This window comes from Dermochelys coriacea, chromosome 25, assembly GCF_009764565.3.
Source record: "Dermochelys coriacea isolate rDerCor1 chromosome 25, rDerCor1.pri.v4, whole genome shotgun sequence".
Classification (NCBI taxonomy): Eukaryota; Metazoa; Chordata; order Testudines; family Dermochelyidae; genus Dermochelys; species Dermochelys coriacea.
In genome coordinates this window covers 11,564,453-11,585,227 of record NC_050092.1, presented here as the reverse complement: position 1 = coordinate 11,585,227, position 20,775 = coordinate 11,564,453, and the positions used below count along the sequence as shown (strand labels likewise).

The window sequence follows — 20,775 nt, the reverse complement described above, 5'->3', positions numbered from 1 at the left end:
TAGTGGAAAAGCAAATAAAAGAATTTAGGAGTCCTAGCTTCCAGTGCTGTGGTGCTTCTTGAGAAGGTTTTTCCTCCCAGTTCCATTACTCCCTCTTCTATGCTTGGCAGCCCTTTTGTAGTGTCCCAGTAGAGGTGGATGAAGTAGGGATGGAAATAAAATTCTCAGGGTTGAGTTTATTTCATTGTTTAACCCTGCAGACTACAGGTGAGTACACCTTCAAATAAATGCACAAAGTGAATTTATTACAGCCTCACATAGCATGTTTATTTGAATGTATGCTCAGTCAGTTCTACATTTTTTTTAAACAGAAGAAAATTCAATAGGGGAAGCTGATAATGCAGTGTTATTTCTGAGAATGTAAATGTGCAAGTCAAGACTTTCAGAGTCCCACAGCAACCATAACTCATCTGCTTTGTACATTACAGATTAAGACATTTTAACAATGTACAGAGTGATATAAAATGCTACAGTTGTGCAAAGGGGCCGAGTTGTTATTTTTAGAGAGATTTCCCGATTCTTGTTCATTTAAATTCCTAGCCACAGTGTTGCATTAGTATGGCGGCTTATATTGAATTAGACCCACATTTCTTTTTAGAGTGCAATTTCTCCGGTAGTGTCCTCCGGCAGTTTTAGTTTTGCCATGACTTTGTCAAATAGGGTTCATTGTTTGTACTTCTGTTTCCTTCTGTTTTTATAATCCAAGAGGCCTCTCTCTGGGTGTGTTGTTTTCCAACTGCTGAGTCTTTTCTTGGCACCTGTAATTAAGTCTGTTACACCACTAATTTAAAGCCACCTGGCTTTATCTTTTGGCTTGACTGAATTGTAGGAGAGCAGATATTTTCATTTAAAGGAACAAATTCCCTCCCAACAAGCACCTTTGATTCTGCAGTATGGTCTGAGCTTCAAAGAGGTGGGGTTAGGGCTGCATAAAAGGTGACGCTTTTCCTCTTGGTGCCATAGACACTTGTATCTTCAGAAGTAAAGTTTGCTTTTTTTTACTTTCACCCGTATAGATGTCAAGAAACTTGGAAGTGATCTCAGCTTTTCTCCCCTTTGTTTACTGAGTGTACAATTTGAGCAGTTAATCTGCTAAATACATTCTTTGAAGCCATGCCGTGACTCTCTAATAACTTGCATAGCCAAGGTAAGTAGCGAGGAAGATTTTACCCCTTTCTTGCTCAGTTCTATGAACAGTTCTGATACGCTGGGAATGCAAACTTTACAGTGTTAGGGTCATGTAAAATCTGTGCTTTTAAATCAATGTATCTCAGGTACATACAGGTGTGTCCGGAGTGTACCATAAACTGTGTGGTATGGCATGCCCTATAGTGACCCCATTTTAATCACATACAGAATATTTAATATCTTTCACGTTGATGTTATCCTCTGCTGTCTGTCATAAGTAGACTTGGTTCTATTCAGAATCAGTGTAAAGTTAGGTTTAAGTTTCTTCAGTTGTTTTCCCATAACTTTCTAAATTGCACGTTAATCTGTGATTGGGTGAGTTGGGTTACAATTTGCTATATTTTGCACTACAGTTGGTAATACGCTGATTCTTTGTTTTTATTTAAAAAAGCAGTTTCAGTTGACCCATTTGAATCTACCGTCATAGTCTAAGTTGGTAGGGAACAAACTCTAGATTCTGAATATCTGTCTTTCAGACATAAATTCATCAATCTATTGCTAAGGCATTGTAAAAAGCCCCTCTCTTTGAATTATCCTAGAGTAGTTCTTGCTCTACTCCTGTGTAGTCTGATGCCTGGCTAGCAGAGGGTGCACAGATTAATTTGGGGGAGCTCTTGTCCATTTTGACTGATATGCAGATCCTTAGACAAGGAGATAAACAAAGCAGAATCACGTTGAGTTTTGCTCTTGGAGAAACTAAGGTTGCAAATGAAAAGGGACTAAACCAATTGGGGAAAAACTTTCAATTTTTAAAGATTACTGCAAATAACGGAAAGAATTAAAAATAATTGTTTGGCATTTCCCATTTAAATATAGAATTGTGGGCTAAGGAGGCAAGCACCTGCTGGTTTTGATCATATTAAACTTTACACTCAAATAGCATCCCTCATCTGAAAATCTCAGTGTTTTTCAGACTATGATGAGACCTCTCAGACCCCCTGTGAGGTTACTAGACCCATTTTACAGATGGGTATACTGAAGAACAGAAAAGATTAAGGTTTCCCCATTGTCACAAAATAAATCATTGGCAGAGCAAATTAATTCAGGAGTTGTGATTTCCAGTTTCCTCTCATCACTCACGACAAATTGCTGCTTGGTATGAATTAGTACTTCTCTCTGTATATTGTTTGAACATAAAGGGGAACTTGCATCTGGCTTGGCTGTTGAGATGTGAAAATCTTTTTTTCAGTTTCCAAAATTCCTTAGTTCCTATTTCTGGGGTTGCATACATACGTGTGTGTGTGTGTCTATTAAGAGAGTTTAGTATAACTTTTAGCGCCCCTGCTAACAAAGGTAGTGGTCCTTGCAAGTTGTATGCGCCTGATAGATATTGTCAGTTGACATAAGGAATCAGGGAGATGGCTGGGTGTGGCAAGCTTCCAGATTTCATTTGCATGCAGTGTCTGTGGATGGACAGATGGGAAGGGAATAATCACTGTGATAGATCTTCAGGTAGGAGAAGGAACTAGATCAAGTTCCCAAGGGCTTTTTGTTATCAGGCCCATGTAATTCAAGAATGGCAAAGTTGGGTTTGACTGTGTATACTGTGCATACCTGTGGTTTCCTAGCCAGCTTTCTGTAACAGCACGGCATAGAGGAAATGCTTGTATTTATAGAAGATGAAATATGCAACTGGTATTGTACAGCTTTCTTAACGGTATATGCCCATGAAATGGGCACTTACTCATGGTCTTATTGATCCTGATTATAGCAGAGCTGCTTATTGAGTTTCTTCAGTCGCCAATCAGTGTGAGTTCAAACTAGATTGCCACACACATTGCTGTTGCTCTCCAAAAAGCCTAAGCCACTTTTGAAAATCTAAATCTCTCTGTTCTTCACTTCCAACTAGTCATATTCCTTAGCTGCAGACAAAAGCTGCCCCATTGTGGGCCTGGAATGGGTAGGGAAACTCTATCAAACTCTATCTCTTAGGAGACAGGCCGGTCCTTGCTTACAGACAGCCCCCCAACCTGAAGCAAATACTCACCAGCAACCACACAACAGAACCACTAACCCAGGAACCGATCCTTGCAACAAAGCCCGTTGCCAACTCGGTCCACATATCTATTCAGGGGACACCATCATAGGGCCTAATCACATCAGCCACACTATCAGAGGCTCGTTCACCTGCTCATCTACCAATGTGATATATGCCATCATGTGCCAGCAATGCCCCTCTGCCATGTACATTGGTAAAACTGGACAGTCTCTACGTAAAAGAATAAATGGACACAAATCAGACGTCAAGAATTATAACATTCAAAAACCAGTCAGAGAACACTTCAATCTCTCTGGTCACACGATTACAGTCCTGAGAGTGGCTATCCTTCAACAAAAAAACTTCAAAAACAGACTCCAAGGAGAGACTGCTGAATTGGAATTAATTTGCAAACCGGATACAATTAATTTAGGCTTGAATAGAGACTGGGAGTGGATGAGTCATTACATAAAGTAAAACTATTTCCCCATGTTATTTCTCCCTCCACCCCACCCCCCACTGTTCCTCAGATGTTCTTGTTAACTGCTGGAAATGGCCCACCTCAATTATCACTACAAAAGGTTTTCCTCCTCCCCCCCCCCCTTCCTGCTGGTAATAGCTCATCTTAAGTGATCACTCTCCTTACAGCGTATATGATAAAAACCCATTATTTCATGTTCTCTGTATGTGTATATAAATCTCCCCACTGTATTTTCCACCGAATGCATCAAATGAAGTGAGCTGTAGCTCACGAAAGCTTATGCTCAAATAAATTTGTTAGTCTCTAAGGTGCCACAATCTTGCTTTTCTTTTTTGCGAATACAGACTAACACGGCTGCTACTCTGAAATCTATCATAATGAACTGTTTAAGTGAAAGTCTATTTATATTGAAACTATTCATATATCTCAATCAGAATGATTCCTGATATAATTAGACTGCTCATAGCTTTATCTTGCTGCGTAGGAAAACAGTTTCATTATTAAGCATAGGATATCCAGCCATTAAGGAGTGAGCCTAATGGTTTTTTCATGTGTGTGTAATCCATCACTTGAATGCCTCTGCTCTAAATCACATTGAAAGATTGCTTCATTAGTTCTTCGTGATCCTTACAGAGGGAAATTACTATTCCTGTGTTTATAAACATTTACTTTATTCTGCTGGGGTTCCTCTTCTCCATCTGCCTTGGCAAATGTAGAAGTGCCTGCTTACTGCTTAGCATGGGGTTACTGGTTGTGCTCAACTGTTCGTCCACAGGAGTAGTTCCAGCGGCTGCCTTGTGCCCTGAAGCCTGAAAGTTTGTCACTTATAAATGTATCCTGTCTAACGTTACTCTGGATGTTGTATTATAAATGTCCTAAACTCTTCTGCTCAACTGCATTTTGTGGCAATGAGTTCCATATGTTACGCTTTTAGTAAAATAAAGTGTTTGCTTTCATGAGCTGTATCTTTTTTTGAGATGGGGCGACCAGAACTGAACTCGCCCTGAATAGTGTGGCTATGTCAGTGATTTATATCACTTTATTTTAAGAATTTTCTATCACATCCTTCATGTGTCCTAACACTGTGTGCTTTTTTTGACCGCTATTGGTCACTAAGCTTTTCACTGAGCTTTCTATGGTGATGCCCAGCTTTCCTTTTGTGTCTGTTTACCGACCTGTAGAGTAAGCATAATGACTTCACAATTATGTTTGGAGGCATAATCAGTTTGGAAAGTGCTTTGAGATCTTTGGCTGGAAGATGCTAAACTTTATACTAATGATTACATAAATCCATGTATTCATGCCTGAATATCAGTGAGATGACAGAATTTTCAGAAGCCTTTGTGTGATCCATTGCTAACTTTGAGCACTCAGCAGCTAACCTTCCAGTGATAAGCCTCACACCATCCATCCATCTCCTTGCTGCTTGTCCCCTACTACAATGACCCTCCACCATGCTTTCCATAATAACTTTCTCAAGGTTGTTTCCATCTCTTTGCCTAATGTGACCAAAGTACATAAATTTGTGTCTGTTGATTTCCGACATCAGTGTTTGCTTCTCCAATAATATTTATAACATAGGTATTCATCTTTTTCTCCACCCAGAAGATACTCAAGAGTACTCTCCAGCGCACGTTTCAAAGGCTTACATTTTCTTCTTATCAGCAGCATTAACTTCTGAGAACTTGCATCCATAAATTGCTATGGAAAAAATTCAGCTTTTCACTAGTCGCACCTCGGTACATTGTGAGATGTGACTGGTTTTCTACACTTTCTCAACAGAGGCCATAGCTGAGTGAGCCTTCCCTAATCTTTTTGATTTCTTTGGAACAGCCTCCTTGGTTCGATATGTATGATCCTAGATCAGGGGTCTCAAACTCAATTTAACTTAGAGCCAGTGCCAGGCCTCAAACCCTCCCAGTGAGCCAATATGTCACTCATGCTGCCCAGAACCTGCCCCCCAAAACTCTGCCATCCCAAAACTCTGCCCCCTCACCTGCCTAAGGCTCCAGGAGGAAGTTTGGGTGGGGGAGGAGGTCTGGAGTAGGGGATTGGGGTACAGGCTCTGGGATGGAGTTTGGGTGCTGGGTGCAGGCTCGGGGGTGGGGGTGCAGGCTCTGGGAGGGAGGAGTGGGGAGAGGTGCAGGCTCTGGGAGGGAGTTTGGGGGTGGGAGGGGGTGTGGGGGAAAGAGGAGGGAGTGCAGGCTCTGGGAGGGACTTGAGGGGTGCAGCGCTTACCTGGGGCTCCAAGGCAGGGCAGGTCGGGGGGCCTCTGCATGCTGCTGCCCCCAGGCACTGCCCCCGCAGCTTCCCATTGGCTGCAGGGGCACTTGGGGCAGGGGCAGTGTGCAGAGGCACACCCCGGGGCTGCAGGGAGGGGCTGGCAGACACCGCACAGCTCTGCTGCGCTGCCAGGGCTCCGGGCCATTGGAAATTGCCTGGAGTGGGGGATCGCCCGTGGGTGACAGGTGGGGCCAAGGGAGAGACCTGGCCCCAAAACTGCTGGAGCCCCATGGGCCACATTGGGGAGGTTTTGCAGATGGCCTGCAGGCTGGGAGTTTGAGACCTCTGTCCTAGATAATTAAGTTCATCTACTGCCTCTACAGCTTGTCTGTTAATTGTGATGTCTTCTTGCATCCTCTTTTTCTTAGTCTTGTCAATGTACGCACATATTTTGTTTCTGTTGCATTCAGGAATAGTCTCTATTCCCCAGTTCCTTGTTATAGACTTCATTGTTTTTTGTATTGCATCAGAGATTATAGCAAAGAGCGTGGTGTCATTAACGTATCTGAGGTCAGTTAAAAGATGTCCACCAATGGAGATCCTAGCTCCTTCCATTTTGTCAAAACCTTCTGAGGCTTATATCATAATAAAATCTGTGTATATTTTGAAGAGGCTCGGGGACAAAAAACATACCCTTGTCTGAGACTCTGTGCAGTAGAAAACCACTCAGTGTTGCTTACTACTGTTTGTATCTTAGTCTGGTGGTGGTGGAGACTTGTGCTGAGTATATTTAGATCCTTTGGAAATCTCTCTCTGCCAGTATCCTCAAAAGGTGGTCATGTCAGATGGTATCATATGCTTTTGGGTAATTGATGAAGCACATGATCAATGCGTGATTGTACTCTAATCTTAATTATTAAGATAGCGCTAAAACTAAGGAATTGGCTTGTGTCATGAAGTAAAAGTGTCCCATTTTTAAAACTTCATTGGTGAAAACTAGAGTGGAATTTAGATTACTTTGTTTCCTTTTGTTGATACTCTATTGGCACTTTTCAAGGATAAGGAACTGGCAGCTAAGATTATGTGACAAAGGCTGGGTGCTGATGTACATGTCCGTTGCAGGAGTTTGCTACTTCATGATGTACATGATGAGTTAGATGACTTAACTTTTACCACTGATGTTGCTTTCCTCCCCTCCCCCCCATATCTGCATTTCATATTCTCTAGCTCTCAGGAGAGAATGGGGCAGTTTATGACTCTTGAAGTTGGAACTGTTGTTTTACTGCACAGTTTTCTCCCAAAGAAGAAGTCATAAGTGTTGAACAATCCCCAAATGCCTGAAGGCTGGTAGGACAAAGTGATCCTTTAATATGTTTTCCACCTATGACTCTAGTTGCAGAGAACTTTGCCTGTTGAGTCTTTGTAGGTGACTTCCAGCAATGTCTAACTTAGAAAACCAATAAACTTCCGCTTACATAGTAGAAGTGTGATAACTGCTCCCATTGTTAGGGTCAAAAGTCTTGCAACTCTAAATTATCTCTGTTCACTGCTTGCCTTGGAGGTTCTGATGTTTCTAGGACAGACCAGATGCTTGTAGGGAATAATTCCTCTTTAATGCTTTGAGTGGCTCTTACAAGATCTTAAGATGAAAAGCTCTAACTTGCCTAAAAAATAGGGGTTATTTACTGCCAGTTTGGGAGGAGAGCCAAGGGAGAAGGAGGAATGGATTGAGTGTAAACTTGCTGAACCATTTGATTTGGAGGTTGTAGACTTCCATTGCGTCTGTCCTTGGTAATGTAAAGCCTGGAATAGTAGCACAGTGCATGGAAGTGAGACAGCTGTGGCCTTGTACAAAACTTGCTCTCACTTTTTTGTAATTTTCCATTTGCTTTTGGGAGGCTGCTGAAACAGAAATAGCACCCTGTAGTTGTCATCTCTTCTTGGTTTTTCATGACCAGTATTGACCTTCATTCACAGGGTTCATGGAGTATCACTGTGAATGGCTTTAGAACCTGCTGGGAATTTAAATATGCCAGCCGGCTATCAACTGGCCCATATCAAAGTGTGAGTGTACAGCGAGGTATTAAAAACTCTTTGCATTCACCACCCCTGGCACCTGATGTAACTGCTGTATCTTCCTCTATTTAGAACTGGAGACATTTAATGGTTCTGAAGTTGTGGCAGAGTAGCAAATGGTTTTGTTTTGTTTTTTTTATGGCACCCACTGTGCTATGCAACTACAGTCTCTGTTCAGAAAACAAACTGCGTTCTGCTGGAGGCCGGTTGGTTTTGTGGCAGCAAATCTAAAAAGTGTGTGATGTCAGGATGAAAAAGTGGATCCCTTACATGTCTCAGCTTTCTGGCTTTTTTGCCTCTCTTGTGACATCCTTTTTACCTAAAATAGAGACCACCAAAGGACCATAGTACTGCAGTGTGCCAGCTTTCTCCAGTACTCAAATATACAAGTAAATATACAACTGCAACGATATTTTGCGACAGTTCAGGCTGATCTAGAATTGTGTGTACATGCTTGAATTTATCGGAACCAACAAAAAGCTTACATGTATAGATAATAAAGTGTTATCCATTGTGGATCTTGTGAGTTAAGGTAGATTTTCTCTAGCAGTGCGCATTACCGTTGATCTGTTTTGGGTACGTGGATGATTTCAAAGGGATTAATTTACTTTTAGTGTGGAAGACTATACAAGGAAGTGGTTTCTAGTGGTTAGAAGTCAGGATATTTGAGGTCTTTGCCCAATTATACCACTGGCTTTCTGGGTGTCTTTGTACAAGTTATCTTTCTATGTATGAGTTTCCCCCTCTGTAAAATGGAGTTATTACTCACTCTGAGGTCCTCCTGAAGAAGTCCACTATCTTAGTGCAGAATATTGTTTAGTATCTGACAGGATTTCAGTATCTCTGGAGCTCAAAAGTCTTACAGTTCCTAAGCTGTTTTTCTTCATTTTGCTAATTGGGTACAGGCTGTTGTGTAAGAGTTTTCTTAGGGAGCTAAGTACATTTTTAGAGAAATGTACTCTATGCTGTAAGAGAACCCATCAAGTGAAATGTAATGTTGCCAAGAGCCAAGACATTAGATAATGTAGAACAGACAGGGAGAATTTCTGATATTGATTTTACCCTTCATAAGTTACTGTTTGTTAGATGTATAAGTGAAGCTGTAATTTGCTACAACTGTTACCGGAATCACAGCTTCTGATTTCCTATCAAAAGCTGTTACAAACTTTAAAAAAAAATCCTCTGGTGAGGAGAACAGACGTGCTATTGTAAAGGCACCAGAGTATATCGATAACTCTAAAACAGTCTCTGATTTTAACCCATAGGTCAGCAGTCCTCACCACCTCTGCCCAGTAACTGCTGAGCTTGCCTGTTTGCCTAGGAAAGGTGATCTGTAAAGAAAAAACTGTGTAAGAACAGTAAATGGAAATCATAGAGGATCTCAGAGTTTTATGTAAATCACACCCCCCCACACACACACTTTTGCTTGTTTATATTAACGATATCAGGTGGCGACATGTCTGTCTGCTTGGAGGACATCGTGATGCTTGGAACATCTGGATGGGGACATCACAGGAGAACGAAACTTGAGCTGGAGGTCTCATCTCCCCGACATTTCATTTAGGGGCTGCAATATTGCAGCTCAGATTTCACCCTCCTAGGATGAAACTATCTGTGTCCTCCAGCCCAAATTTCCCAGCCAGAAGATGGAAGTCAGGAACTTATAAAAGCAGGCAAAAATGTTTAAATCAACTATGATGTCATTTTTGCAGGGCATAAAGGAGGTCAATAAAGAGCCCAGACAAACGACCACCTTTGCTTTGCATTTAAACTTCAACCCTCTGCTGCTGTATTCTTTTTAGATGTAACTTGTAATTAGTGTAATATCACAGAAGCATGTTAGGAACAGTAGGTAGAGTAAAAAGGAGTAAGAGGGCAACCAAAAAAGAAAAGATCCAATGAACTGAAGACCACTAATGATCAGTAGCTGGGGCTTAGGGCATCTCTTCAAAATGTATCTTGGGTTACCATCTAAAACATTCCAGGTATGGATTCATGCCAGAATATTCTCTGTCCCCCTCTTGCAAATTCCATTTAAATAAGCTAATGGATGTGATGTATGGTGGGAGGAAGAAGTCCTTAGATGTTCTGGGGCTGCTGAAGATTGGTTAATAGATCAAGGGGACTGAAGTCCACGTAATGGCATTAGCTAGTACCCAGCATGCTAACTAAATGTTTTGGGGTGTTTGCACTTGTGGACTTAAGACTGTAAAATCAGAGTATGGATTTTATAGAGTAATAAAAAGAAACAATTCTGCACACGTAAAACTCTGGAAAAAGCAGGAAAGTGGAAACTGATTTAGGTGACTCCCTAACCCTAGGAAAGATGTGTTTCTTCTACTAGCCATTAGTTAATGATCTGAATGAACTAAACATGGTTGATAGAATGTTCCGATAACTTGACATTATGTTGCTGACACTACCTTGCCACTATCTAAACTCTGTTTTGGGGTAAGGTTTTGCTGTGCTCTTTCAGGAAATTTGTCCTTTTTCTAAAGGCATCTTGATTACTTTTCAGAGTAGCAGCCATGTTAGTCTGTATTCGCAAAAAGAAAAGGAGGACTTGTGGCACCTTAGAGACTAACAAATTTATTTGAGCATAAGCTTATCCGAAGAAGTGAGCTGTAGCTCACGAAAGCTTATGCTCAAGTAAATTTGTTAGTCTCTAAGGTGCCACAAGTCCTCCTTTTCTTGATTACTTTGAGATTTTTTTTTTATTTTATTTTACTGGGGTAAAAACATTTAAAATGGGTAATAAATTCTGACAGTTGTTATAATTTGTCAGACAATGGGGATGGATAAAAACCTGATTAGTTGTCTTGTTGAAGTTAGATCAGATTTCTGTAATCAGTTTAAACCTTCCCAGAAAAAGCTCTGCTTTAATTTGTTTAAGCTTACAGTTGCTTTGAGCATAACCGGTCAGTTTTACTTGGCATAATTTGTATTCTGCTGTACGGCCACACCCTGCTGAGCCTGCAGCTTCTACCTGACATGGATTTATAAGGTTGCATAAACCATCTGAGTCCCAGTTTGACTGCCTCTGTCTTTAAAAGAAAAAGGGAAACCTTTTAAACCACAAAGTGCTGAGCCTCTGGCAAATGATTTATTTCAGTTTGTGAGCCCCAGTCATGTGAGAGCATTTAACCATATGCCCTCAATGCTTGCATTTAGAACTGTAACGTTTTTATTTTTCATTTGTTAACATGATCTTGTTTTAAAAAGTATTTGTAGATCTATTCAGAACTAGCACATTATATTGGCAGCCATCCTGAAATGGCTTTGAATAGGATCGCACTGGCACATACATGACATAGCAGCAGCAAAGTCTTTAGAGGTTCTTGTTATCAAGCTGGCCGGTATTGTGCGGTGTTCTGATCAGGGATAAGTTCTACTTAACGTTTTATGTGTGTGTGCAGGTGGTTTTATTAAATGTCTGACAGACCCAGTCCTGAAACCAGTGGGAGGGGTTGCTTGAGTTGGGAATTCAGTATCCTGCAGTATGGCCAGTTCTACACTCAAAAGTTAAGTCCACCCAGCTATGTCGTTCAGGCATGTAAAAAAAAAATCTACACCCCTGAGATGTACTTAAACTGACCTAACCCCTTGCGTAGATAGTGCTAGGTCGACGGAAGAAGTCTTCTACAGACCTAGCTACGTCCTCTCAGGGAGGCGGATTAGTTTACGCAAACGGGAGAACCCCTTCCGTCACTGTAGTGAGTGTCTACGCTGAAGCGCTACAGCAATTCAAGTGTAGCATTTCAAGTGTAGACAAGCCTTAAGATTCCATCAGCAGCAGGAAATGTCATTAAAAGTGTGTTACAGTAAACGTGCAATGTCTGGATGAATTCCTTGCAGAGCTTGCTAATATTGCAATGAAAAACAGTGTTTACAGAGGAATACGTTATTTCTTATCTGTATTGCAGTAGTGCCTAGAGGCCCTGATCAGGTATTGAGTTTCCATCATGCTAGGAACTGTACATACTTACAAAGAAAACATGATCTCTGACCCTAAGAGCATATAATCTAAGTATTACTTTAAAAAAATAAAACAATGATTTTCCTTTGTAGCCTATCAAATTGTAGCTCTTTCATAAAGTGTTGGAAAGTTCCATGAAGTCTTGGCACAAAGCATATGTTAAAATTATGTTTTGTTTTCTGGACAAATAACTATATGCTTAGTGATAGAATTTCAATATAGAAATTGGAGCTTCAGCAGTTTTGTGTTGGGGGATGAAGCACAGCCTGTTTGATAATTGGCCTATTACAAATTCAAACTCCCACATATTTGTGTGGGTGATATATTTAAAGGGACCCCTTTCACTTGAAATCTAGTTGGGTTTAAAAACATGAGCTAAAAGTCATTTCAATTACTACACCTGCCTCAGTTGATGTTTGTGGAATTACAACCCCAGGTTTTCTTAGCTTTTAAAATATTTTTCTCTCCCCTGCTGCTGTGTAATCGGTTTCCCAAGAGTTGTCAGATATGTAAAATAAACAAACTAAAAACATGAGGAGTACTTTTTCTGTGTTACCATAATCTTTGGTGGGGGGAAAAAATAATCAGGCAGCGTAAATGTAAGTAAATATATTTGTGTGAATTTGAGTGCTTGCAGAGGATAGTTGGACTGACATCCCTTAATACTGATGGTCTCTCAACTCTTCACCCACAGAACAGCTACTACATCCCTAGTAGCTTTGCAAGCTCCCCAGCTGTGTTGCAATGCTTCTTGGAGAAAACATCTCTAGGAGAGTTCACTTTCCATATCCATAGACCTCTGTGTGCCAAAGAGGCTGCTAGTTCATGCCCATTGTGGTACTAGTGGCAGAGGGGATGGAGTTAAGCTGTGGACTCCTGTCTATTGTATTTCAGCTGGGCACAGTGGCTTCTCATCACTATTGGTCTAGGCTGGATTTAAATGAATAACCTGAAAAGACATTTTTCTAATCTATTATCAAGCCCTTTAGCCATCCAGTACTCTTCAGTCTAGGCTTTTTTAATGAATAGGGTTGAGAAAAGAACTGTCCTTGTAGTCAAATATGAGATTGTCATTACAACTATTTTGGGGTACAGGTTTGCTATAAAATCATGGTGGAGACATTCATATCCTAAATTTATGGATTATTGACTTTTAACTTTGAACTAACATTATACAAGTGTCAGCCCTTGAGTCTCTCTAGGTTTCAAAATATACTTTGCTCTCCCAGCTGACTGACGAGCCCTGTTCCAAGAGGTGTCCTGACATGGATGCTAGTACACAAAGAAGTAAACACGAAGTCATGTTCACTTCACTGTCACAAATGCAGGAATAAATTTGCCAGCTGAAATTTGTCACTTATTTTTAAAGGGATGCAGTTGAGTCAGACAGGATTTTAAAAAATTTCTCATGTTACAAATGACACCTTTAAAGAATCAAAACTGAACATTTGAGAACTCTCTTACTTTCTGTGCTGTTTAGTTTTTCTGCTTTACCCAGCTTGGACAGTGAAAATGCACTAGTTAGTTTCACTTCTCAAGTTCTCGTGCACCAGCCCACTGCTGCAATGTTCAGGCAGCAAATGCTGCAGGATAATGTGTTGTGGTTTTGGGGTGTTGGCGTGGAAGGGAGGGAGGAAACAAAAGGGCAAAAAAGTCATATTGAAATCAAAAAGAAATTGTGGAAATCTTTCTCCTAGGTTTTTCTAAACGTTTGTTTTAACCATAACATTATTGGTATCTGAATTAAGCCAAATTAGACCTGAGTGTGCCCCTTTAAGCCTGCAAGAGCACATGGACAGTCTGGCAAAAAAGGTAGTTGATAGTGTCCTTTCCAGTTACTTTACAGGTGCTGAAAATCATTTGGATTCTGTCCAGCTGTTCAGGATTAATTTATGTCACTGAATTGGAGGTCCTGGTATGGGCACATTAATAGTCCTTAACTGGTGACAAATGGGATGATGCAGTTTTAGTGAGTAAATCTGTTTAAGAAGAAATTGAGTCCCATGGTCAATATTTTCTGCATCAGATATTGTATAGGACTGCTTTAGGAGGGGGAAATCTCAAGTATGTACTTTGCCTTTTTTCTGGTGATTTTGGGGTTCTGGCCGCTGTGCTGCATAGCTGTTACTCATCAATAGGATACTCAGAAAGGAAATCTCCACTTGTCACTTCTTCCGAAGCAAGATAATATGTGACAATAAAATACCAAGTGTAGCTTTTAGTAGGTGAATATTTGAGCGAGAAAGAAAGTGAGATAAATTGAACTGGGTTGAGATACTGGAAATGAGGGTAACAGATTTACACAATCATTGGTGTGACTCAAGTTGGCCAGTCAATTACAACTGTGGTAATTACTAGAAGAGGGGTATAGTCCAGTTGCCATGGAAATCAGTTTTTCTGTTAACTTCAGGGAGAGTACTCTAGGCCCCAGCTGGGTAGGTGGTGAAAGGTCATTTGACTTGGCCCAAAGGAGTAGATGTATTTAAATGAAGGTAGCTTAAGATGCGTGACTATTAGAGTAGTGAAAAGAGAGGAGCAGAGTGGGTTTATTAACAGACTGTTCCAGTAATAGGCATAGTAAGAGAAATAGAGGGGAAGCTACACTTAGGGATGGGAAATGAGGTTATCCAATAAAACATGTTTTTAGTCTACTTTTTAACCCCTTTTTTGGCTCTTTCTCGTTTCTTTCTTTCCTCCTGATGGAGCATCTCAAGAGAAACTAGTGTAGGGCAAGAGAACATGATTATTAAAATGCCAGTGGCCAGCCTACACTGGTGGCAGGCAATGCATCCATGAATACAAGAGAAATGCTAAATGTAGACAAGGCTGTTGATTGACACCAAGCCTATGCTAGCTAGGAAATGGTCTAGCTCAGGGTATGTCTACGCTGACAACTCTACAGTGGCGCCGCTGCATCTCTTCATAGAATCATAGAATATCAGGGTTGGAAGGGACCTCAGGAGGTCATCTAGTCCAACCCCCTGCTCAAAGGGTAGACCCTAGCTACGCTGACTGAAGGGATTCTCCTATCAGTGTAGGTAATCCACCTCCCTGACAGGTGGTGGAATTCTTTCATCCTCCTAGCACTTGTCTACATCAGGGTATTAAGTCAGTATTGCCTCGTGGATTTTTCACACTCCTGAGAGAAGTAGCTATACTGATGTAAAATCCTAATGTAGACCAGGCCATAATAAACCTAGAGGCCCTTACAAGTCTCAGAACAGCCTTCTTCCTTATCCTCTTGAGACCCAAATTAGCAGTTTTTTTTTTTTTTTTAATTAGGTCAGACTTTGGAGGAAAAGAGGGCTCCTTACTTTTAAGGCCTTGCAGTGTCTTTATGAAGTTCCTTTATATTGTGTGCCTTTAGTTGTAGCCTGGGAACTTAAATTCATAACTTTGCTAGACTAAAAATCATGGATTCAGTAAGGGCACAGGATTTATAATTCATTACACCAATTTGTAATCCACTAACCTCATGTATCCTGCAACTGTGAAAGGACTGAGCCTGTTATGCACAGGTTTCAATATGTATTCGAATTATTGATCGTTCGGGTCTGTCCCAAATTGACTTTGTGGACTTTACCCAGGGCCCTGCCTTGCATTTTAGCTGCTTTCCAAGAATGTGAGTTTGCCACATTGCCCATCAGTGGAGAGCAAGCACTCGCCTCTTGTGCCATACAAAGATGAGCAAGTATTGTGAAATTGGAGAAATTTCACAATTGGATTAGATTCTCAGCTGTTCAGAATCTCAGTTTTTTAAAAACCTCCTACGTGTGAAATAGATTTTGGGGTGTAACAGTACTTTCCAAATGCTTTGCTGCTGTACTGAGTGAAAATTGTGAGCCCTGTAGGGTGTATCTTCATTTGAAAAAAAGGTGTGTTCTTAACTCGTGTTAGCTAACATATGGTAACCAACTACGATCTTAGTGAAGACAAGGCAGTTAGTATTTTAACATGAGTTCCCAGGTCTAGGTAAATCTTAGACTCCCTCATAGTAACTCAATCTGTTAACACTTGTGAAAGCTACAAACTGCTTTGTCTTTACTGGGATTTTGCCTCATGTTAGTTACCATGTTAGCGACCTCATGTTAAAAACAGACGTAGTCAGGGCCATCCTAAGGGGGTGTGGGACCTGGGACATAGGCGCTGAGCTTCTATCTGCCGGAGGGTGGTTCCACCCCTTCCCCCAAGGCCCCACCCCGCCTCTTCCCCACCCAATTCCACCCCCTCCCCTGAGCATGTTGCACCCTTGTTCCTCCCCACCCCTCCCGCCCAGCGCCAAGTCCAGACGCCCCAAAACAGCTGATTGGTGGTAGACGCTGGAAGAGAGAGGGAGATGCTGATCGGCGGGGCCCACTGGCGGGCAGGAGGCAGCTCTGGGGGAAGAGGGAGGTTGGTAGTGGGGCTTCTCCTTCCCACTGACTCCTGTGTCACCTCCCTGCCCACCTTCTCAGGAAGCACGGGGCCCCCCAAAGTGCAGGGCATGGGGCAGTTGCCCCGATTTGCCATACCTTAGGGACGGCTCTGCACCTAGTGAAGACAAGGCCTTAGACTTTATGGTGGAGTAGGGGACTCTATGCAGCCTGACCTCCACGTGCTGGTCTCCTAATTAGATGGGGCTGGCTGCATTTCCTCCCACTTTACAAACTGACAATAGGTATTTCTTTTCTCTCCTAGGCCATGCTGCAGGGTGAAGAGCACAGATAAAGAACCTTCCACCACTCCTTAGAATAGTCCGCCAGCCCTGACAACTTCATGCTGCAGGAGACAGCCTGATGCCCTCAGCACATCTTGCCATGGACGGAGGGAAGAACTTTCCACAGCATGAACACCAGCAGTCAGGCAGTACATTATACAGTATGCCGAACCTCCAGACCCAGCTCAGCGTACCTGCCATGGAGGTGAGGGTCCTGTCAGGTTAGCGTGGAAATGATTGGATTTGGGAGCTTTTGCCAGAGGGGGGTCACAGCAATGTTAAAATCTTGGGAAACAAAGTAAACGTTTACAGTTGCTATTTGGTAAATTGGCTTTTCAGGCTGTTGTCCAGTGGTACAAGGTATTTATTTTTAGTGCTAGACATTTGAGGCAGCAGCTGCCACAATCCATGTTGACTTTGAAGTTGGGCGGGGGGGAAAGCAAGATTGTGATTGAAACAACGTAATTTTAAAGTCCATTATATTGCAACTTGCTAGGGCAAGAGATGAAGAATCGAAGCTGGATTACCAGCTTTCCATTTGTTTCTATCCCTGCTGGCTATCAAAGTACTGGACCTTAAAAGTGTCACTTGTAGCTGTGTCTTTTCAGACACTGTTACATGACTGAATAGTATTTTATTAGAATTTACAGTCTCCAAGCAGGATTGGGTCCTGTAGCAGATCGCAGATTCACTGGGGCGGCACCTCCTGCTAGTTAGTCCGGGAATTAGCTCTTTTCCAGCCCTCCGAGCACCTCCTTTTGGGCGGTGTCCCTCCCGGATCCCAGTGCCCTTTACCTTGGGGTTCTGCCCCCAGCAGTACCCCAATGCTCTGGATCTCCCCTCCCGCTATACCCACCTTGCCTCAGTGGCTGCTGCCAGTCATCATCTAGCCCCCTTTCTGTAGGGCAGACTGCAGACTGTAATGGCCACTCATCACTGGCAAGGGGGTTGGACCTGCTGCTTTTGCCTATCCCCAGGCTGCACCTCTGCAGCCCCAGTACCTGCTTAGGCCTTTAACAAGGCCTCATCCTGGGGAGTTGCCAGGCTGGAGCTCCCCAGCTCCTCTTGCCCTTCCCCAGCACTGCTCTGCTTCAAGTACCCTATGCACCCAGGGAGCTAGGTCCTTCCCACTCCAAGGCTGGAGTGAGACACTGAACCAGCTCCTCCCTCGCAGCCCTCTTATCAGGGCCAGCTGGGCCCTGATTGACCTGGCCACACCTGTGGTCAGCTACTCAGTCAGCTTCCCTCAGCGGTTCTCACTCCTCTTACCTCAGGAGTGGGGCCCTGCTACTGGTCCCCATTGTGACCTGCTGTACAAACACATGATTTTTTTTTTAAAAAAAAGTCCCTGCCCTAGATACCTTTACAATCTAAATAGAGTGCTCCTTGGGCACCAGTACACTCTTGTCTCTGATTATAACTAATTGCGGCTGCTTTCCTGAAGTTTGTACCCCTCTTAGTCTGGCTGCAGGGAGGCATTCAGCACCTGTTGCATAGCTGGGGAAGTTGGGCTTAAACAATTTTGAGGTCAGCTTTAAATTGATGTGAACTCTTAATGTTTTCAGAGAGCACCTGCCCTCAGAAAATCAGACACACTATAGATGACTCAAGTCAGGCCCCCAAAATGAAACACTTCGAATTACTAGTCACTTTTGAAATTATTGGCCTTTGAAAACCTCTAGAAACGATCATATTTTTTTCACTAATTTCTCCCAATTGTAGCCCATTCAACATGGCTGCAACTAAAATCATGTTCCTTGCCTGCCACTCCAATCAACTCTTTTTCTCTCTCTCACACAGCCTGGAGTCCCTGCATTGACTTCCTTTCTCTCCAGATCAGGTGTAAATTCTGTAGCTAAATAGTTACAGCTCTGGGTCTGGGTTTTGCCCTTATATGGACATAGAAATAATAATTAAAAAAACAGCTACCTTGTTTTTTTGTACAAGTCAATGCCACTTTGGTCAGTGAACAATTGACAAAGGAGATTAATGTCAGTAGTTGAAAGATGACACAATATCCTGTTAGCGTTGTGCTTATGTTGGAGCCTCACGCTGAAATAGAACTTGCCATTGGTACTGAAAGCAGCTGGGGAGCAGTAAATGTAGCTGTCTAGGTATAAACCTGCCCCGACTCACTCCAGGTTAGCCAAGGCAGAGTCCAATTTCTACAAAGTTTGTGATTAACTGGGTAGGCAGGGAGAATAACCTATGAGGATAATGACCCTAAAGCTCTTCCTGGAATAAGTAAGAACGCAGCAGGTTGGCAAGTCAGAAGTGGTGTGTGGCATTAGACTAACCACCTGTGAACGATTAAAAACCATCACTGTTTGTTGCATGCAAGGAGAGGAGGGGGTCACAGGACAAGGCTTGAATTCTGAGCTACCAGTGTGATTTAGCAGAGTTGCAGTTTTCTGATGCTGGAATTTTTCTCGGTATTGTTGTGCTTTCAGAACTCGATGCTGGCTCCTGATTGGTGGAATTCCTTCTATTCATCTGCTCCTTTCTCAACTCCATCTTTTCCAAATGAAAACCAGTAAGTGCTGTTTATATAAGTCCCCTACATATGTGCACGCCCAATGATTCAACTGTTTCTTCAGTGCTTTCTTCGTTTACTTTTTGTTTCACTAACTGATGGGGAAATAATGGCATCCCAGAGCATTTGTGGCATTTCACAAACTGCTACATCTTGGAAAAGAAAAGAAATGGCCTTTGTGAAGACATGGGAAACTTTGACTTCGTGTAAGCTTTTAAACTGATTTAGGGGAGTAAAGGCCTTGTTAGAGTCTAGATTTGTTACACTAAAGGAGTTCATAAAATACACCATTAATACAATCTGGCTATACTAATATATCATAGAGACATGTAGCTTTATATGGCCAGTGCAGGGAAGAGGGAAGGTATTTCTGCTCGGAGGAAGGTAGCGTGACACATTTGTGGGTGAAGCAATATTAAAAGCTATGGTAGGAAGCTAATAATTCTTAGTAGTATCAACCCTGCTGAATTAAGCTTTCATTTTAAGTTGCTAGCACGTTTATATTCAAAATGCACATACCATATAACTAACTGTGAAAACCAGAGCATATCAAGATCAGTGCATCTTTCTCTGGTTATAACTGACAAGCTTTACTAGTAACCTCATTACTAATCCTGCAAGGTGTGCAGTGGTGAGAAGTATGAGCTGATGTGAGAAATTGTACTTGCTCCCGAGTAAATCCCCACTACTTGCATACACCCTGCATAGCTTCAGCCTGTGAAAGACACAGCTGTAATGTTTTCAGTAAACTTTGCATAGGAACAATTGCCTTTCCTATGGTCGAATTCTGCCTTATATTTTTCCTTATAGATTCACTGGAAAACCTCCTGTTCAGTACCTTGAAGATAAGTGCTTTGAATAAAGATGTGTTGAATGTTCTCTATCTACTCTAGAGTCAGTCTGAGCCCCTGTGAATACCACTCCCCTCTTGGTCACAAAACTATGCACACTTATCCACCCGGGTAAGAAGGATACTGGCTATGATGGACCTTTGGGATTTTCTCAGTTTGGGCGTCTAGTAGCAGGGAGAAGTGTTAGCAGCAGTGCATTATGCCACCACAAAAAGGATCAGAGCTTAGACTGAGAGACTCTGACCAGTGAGCATTGGGAAAAGGTGTGCATGTTGCTTTCTGTCGCATCTAGTGAAAGGAAGGAGAGGCATAGATGGGGACTAGGGTGAGCTGCATCTATCCCTTGTTTCCCGTGGAAGGGTTGTTTTGGGCGGCGGGGAGGGGCTAACGGAAGAAAAGTACAATCAGGCTCCCAAAGTTGAGTGAAGTTGTTAACTTTTGGGATAGACCCTTGGGCGTAGTTCAGGGGTGTGAGGCTTTAACCCAGCCCCCCATCTGAAGGATTTGAATGTCTCAATAGGGAAACAGAAAGATCCATTCTAATGAGCCTTCCCTTTCTGGTGTTAGGCTGTGGGTTTATTTATACTTTATTTTAAAACCTGCTTCAGTGAGTTTCAGAACTCCGGTCTACAGACTTGAGCTTGCACTATGGTGCTAAAAACAGCAGTGTAAACATTGTGGCTCAGGCTGGAGCTCAGGCTTTGAAACCTCCCCCATGCCCCGAACCCCTAGGTTTCAGAGGTCAGGCTCCAGCCCGAGCCTGAATGTCTACA

The 20,775-nt window shown here is 42.3% G+C and overlaps 1 protein-coding gene across 13 annotated transcripts in view; it reads left to right on the top strand.

Annotated features, from left to right (window-relative positions):
* The window catches only part of SBNO2 (strawberry notch homolog 2), a 110,682-nt gene that overhangs the window by 7,802 nt on the left and 82,105 nt on the right, over positions 1–20,775 (top strand). For 9 of the 13 annotated variants that reach the window (XM_043502648.1, XM_038384077.2, XM_043502653.1 and 6 more), the window contains 3 exons: positions 1,017–1,147; positions 16,600–16,823; positions 19,069–19,151. In XM_043502648.1, coding sequence (XP_043358583.1) covers positions 16,698–16,823; positions 19,069–19,151 — 209 coding nt within the window. In that variant the 5' untranslated portion in view covers positions 1,017–1,147; positions 16,600–16,697. The remainder of the gene's footprint in view (positions 1–1,016; positions 1,148–16,599; positions 16,824–19,068; positions 19,152–20,775) is intronic. The other 4 variants (XM_038384081.2, XM_038384088.2, XM_043502649.1 and 1 more) reach the window with 1 other exon arrangement.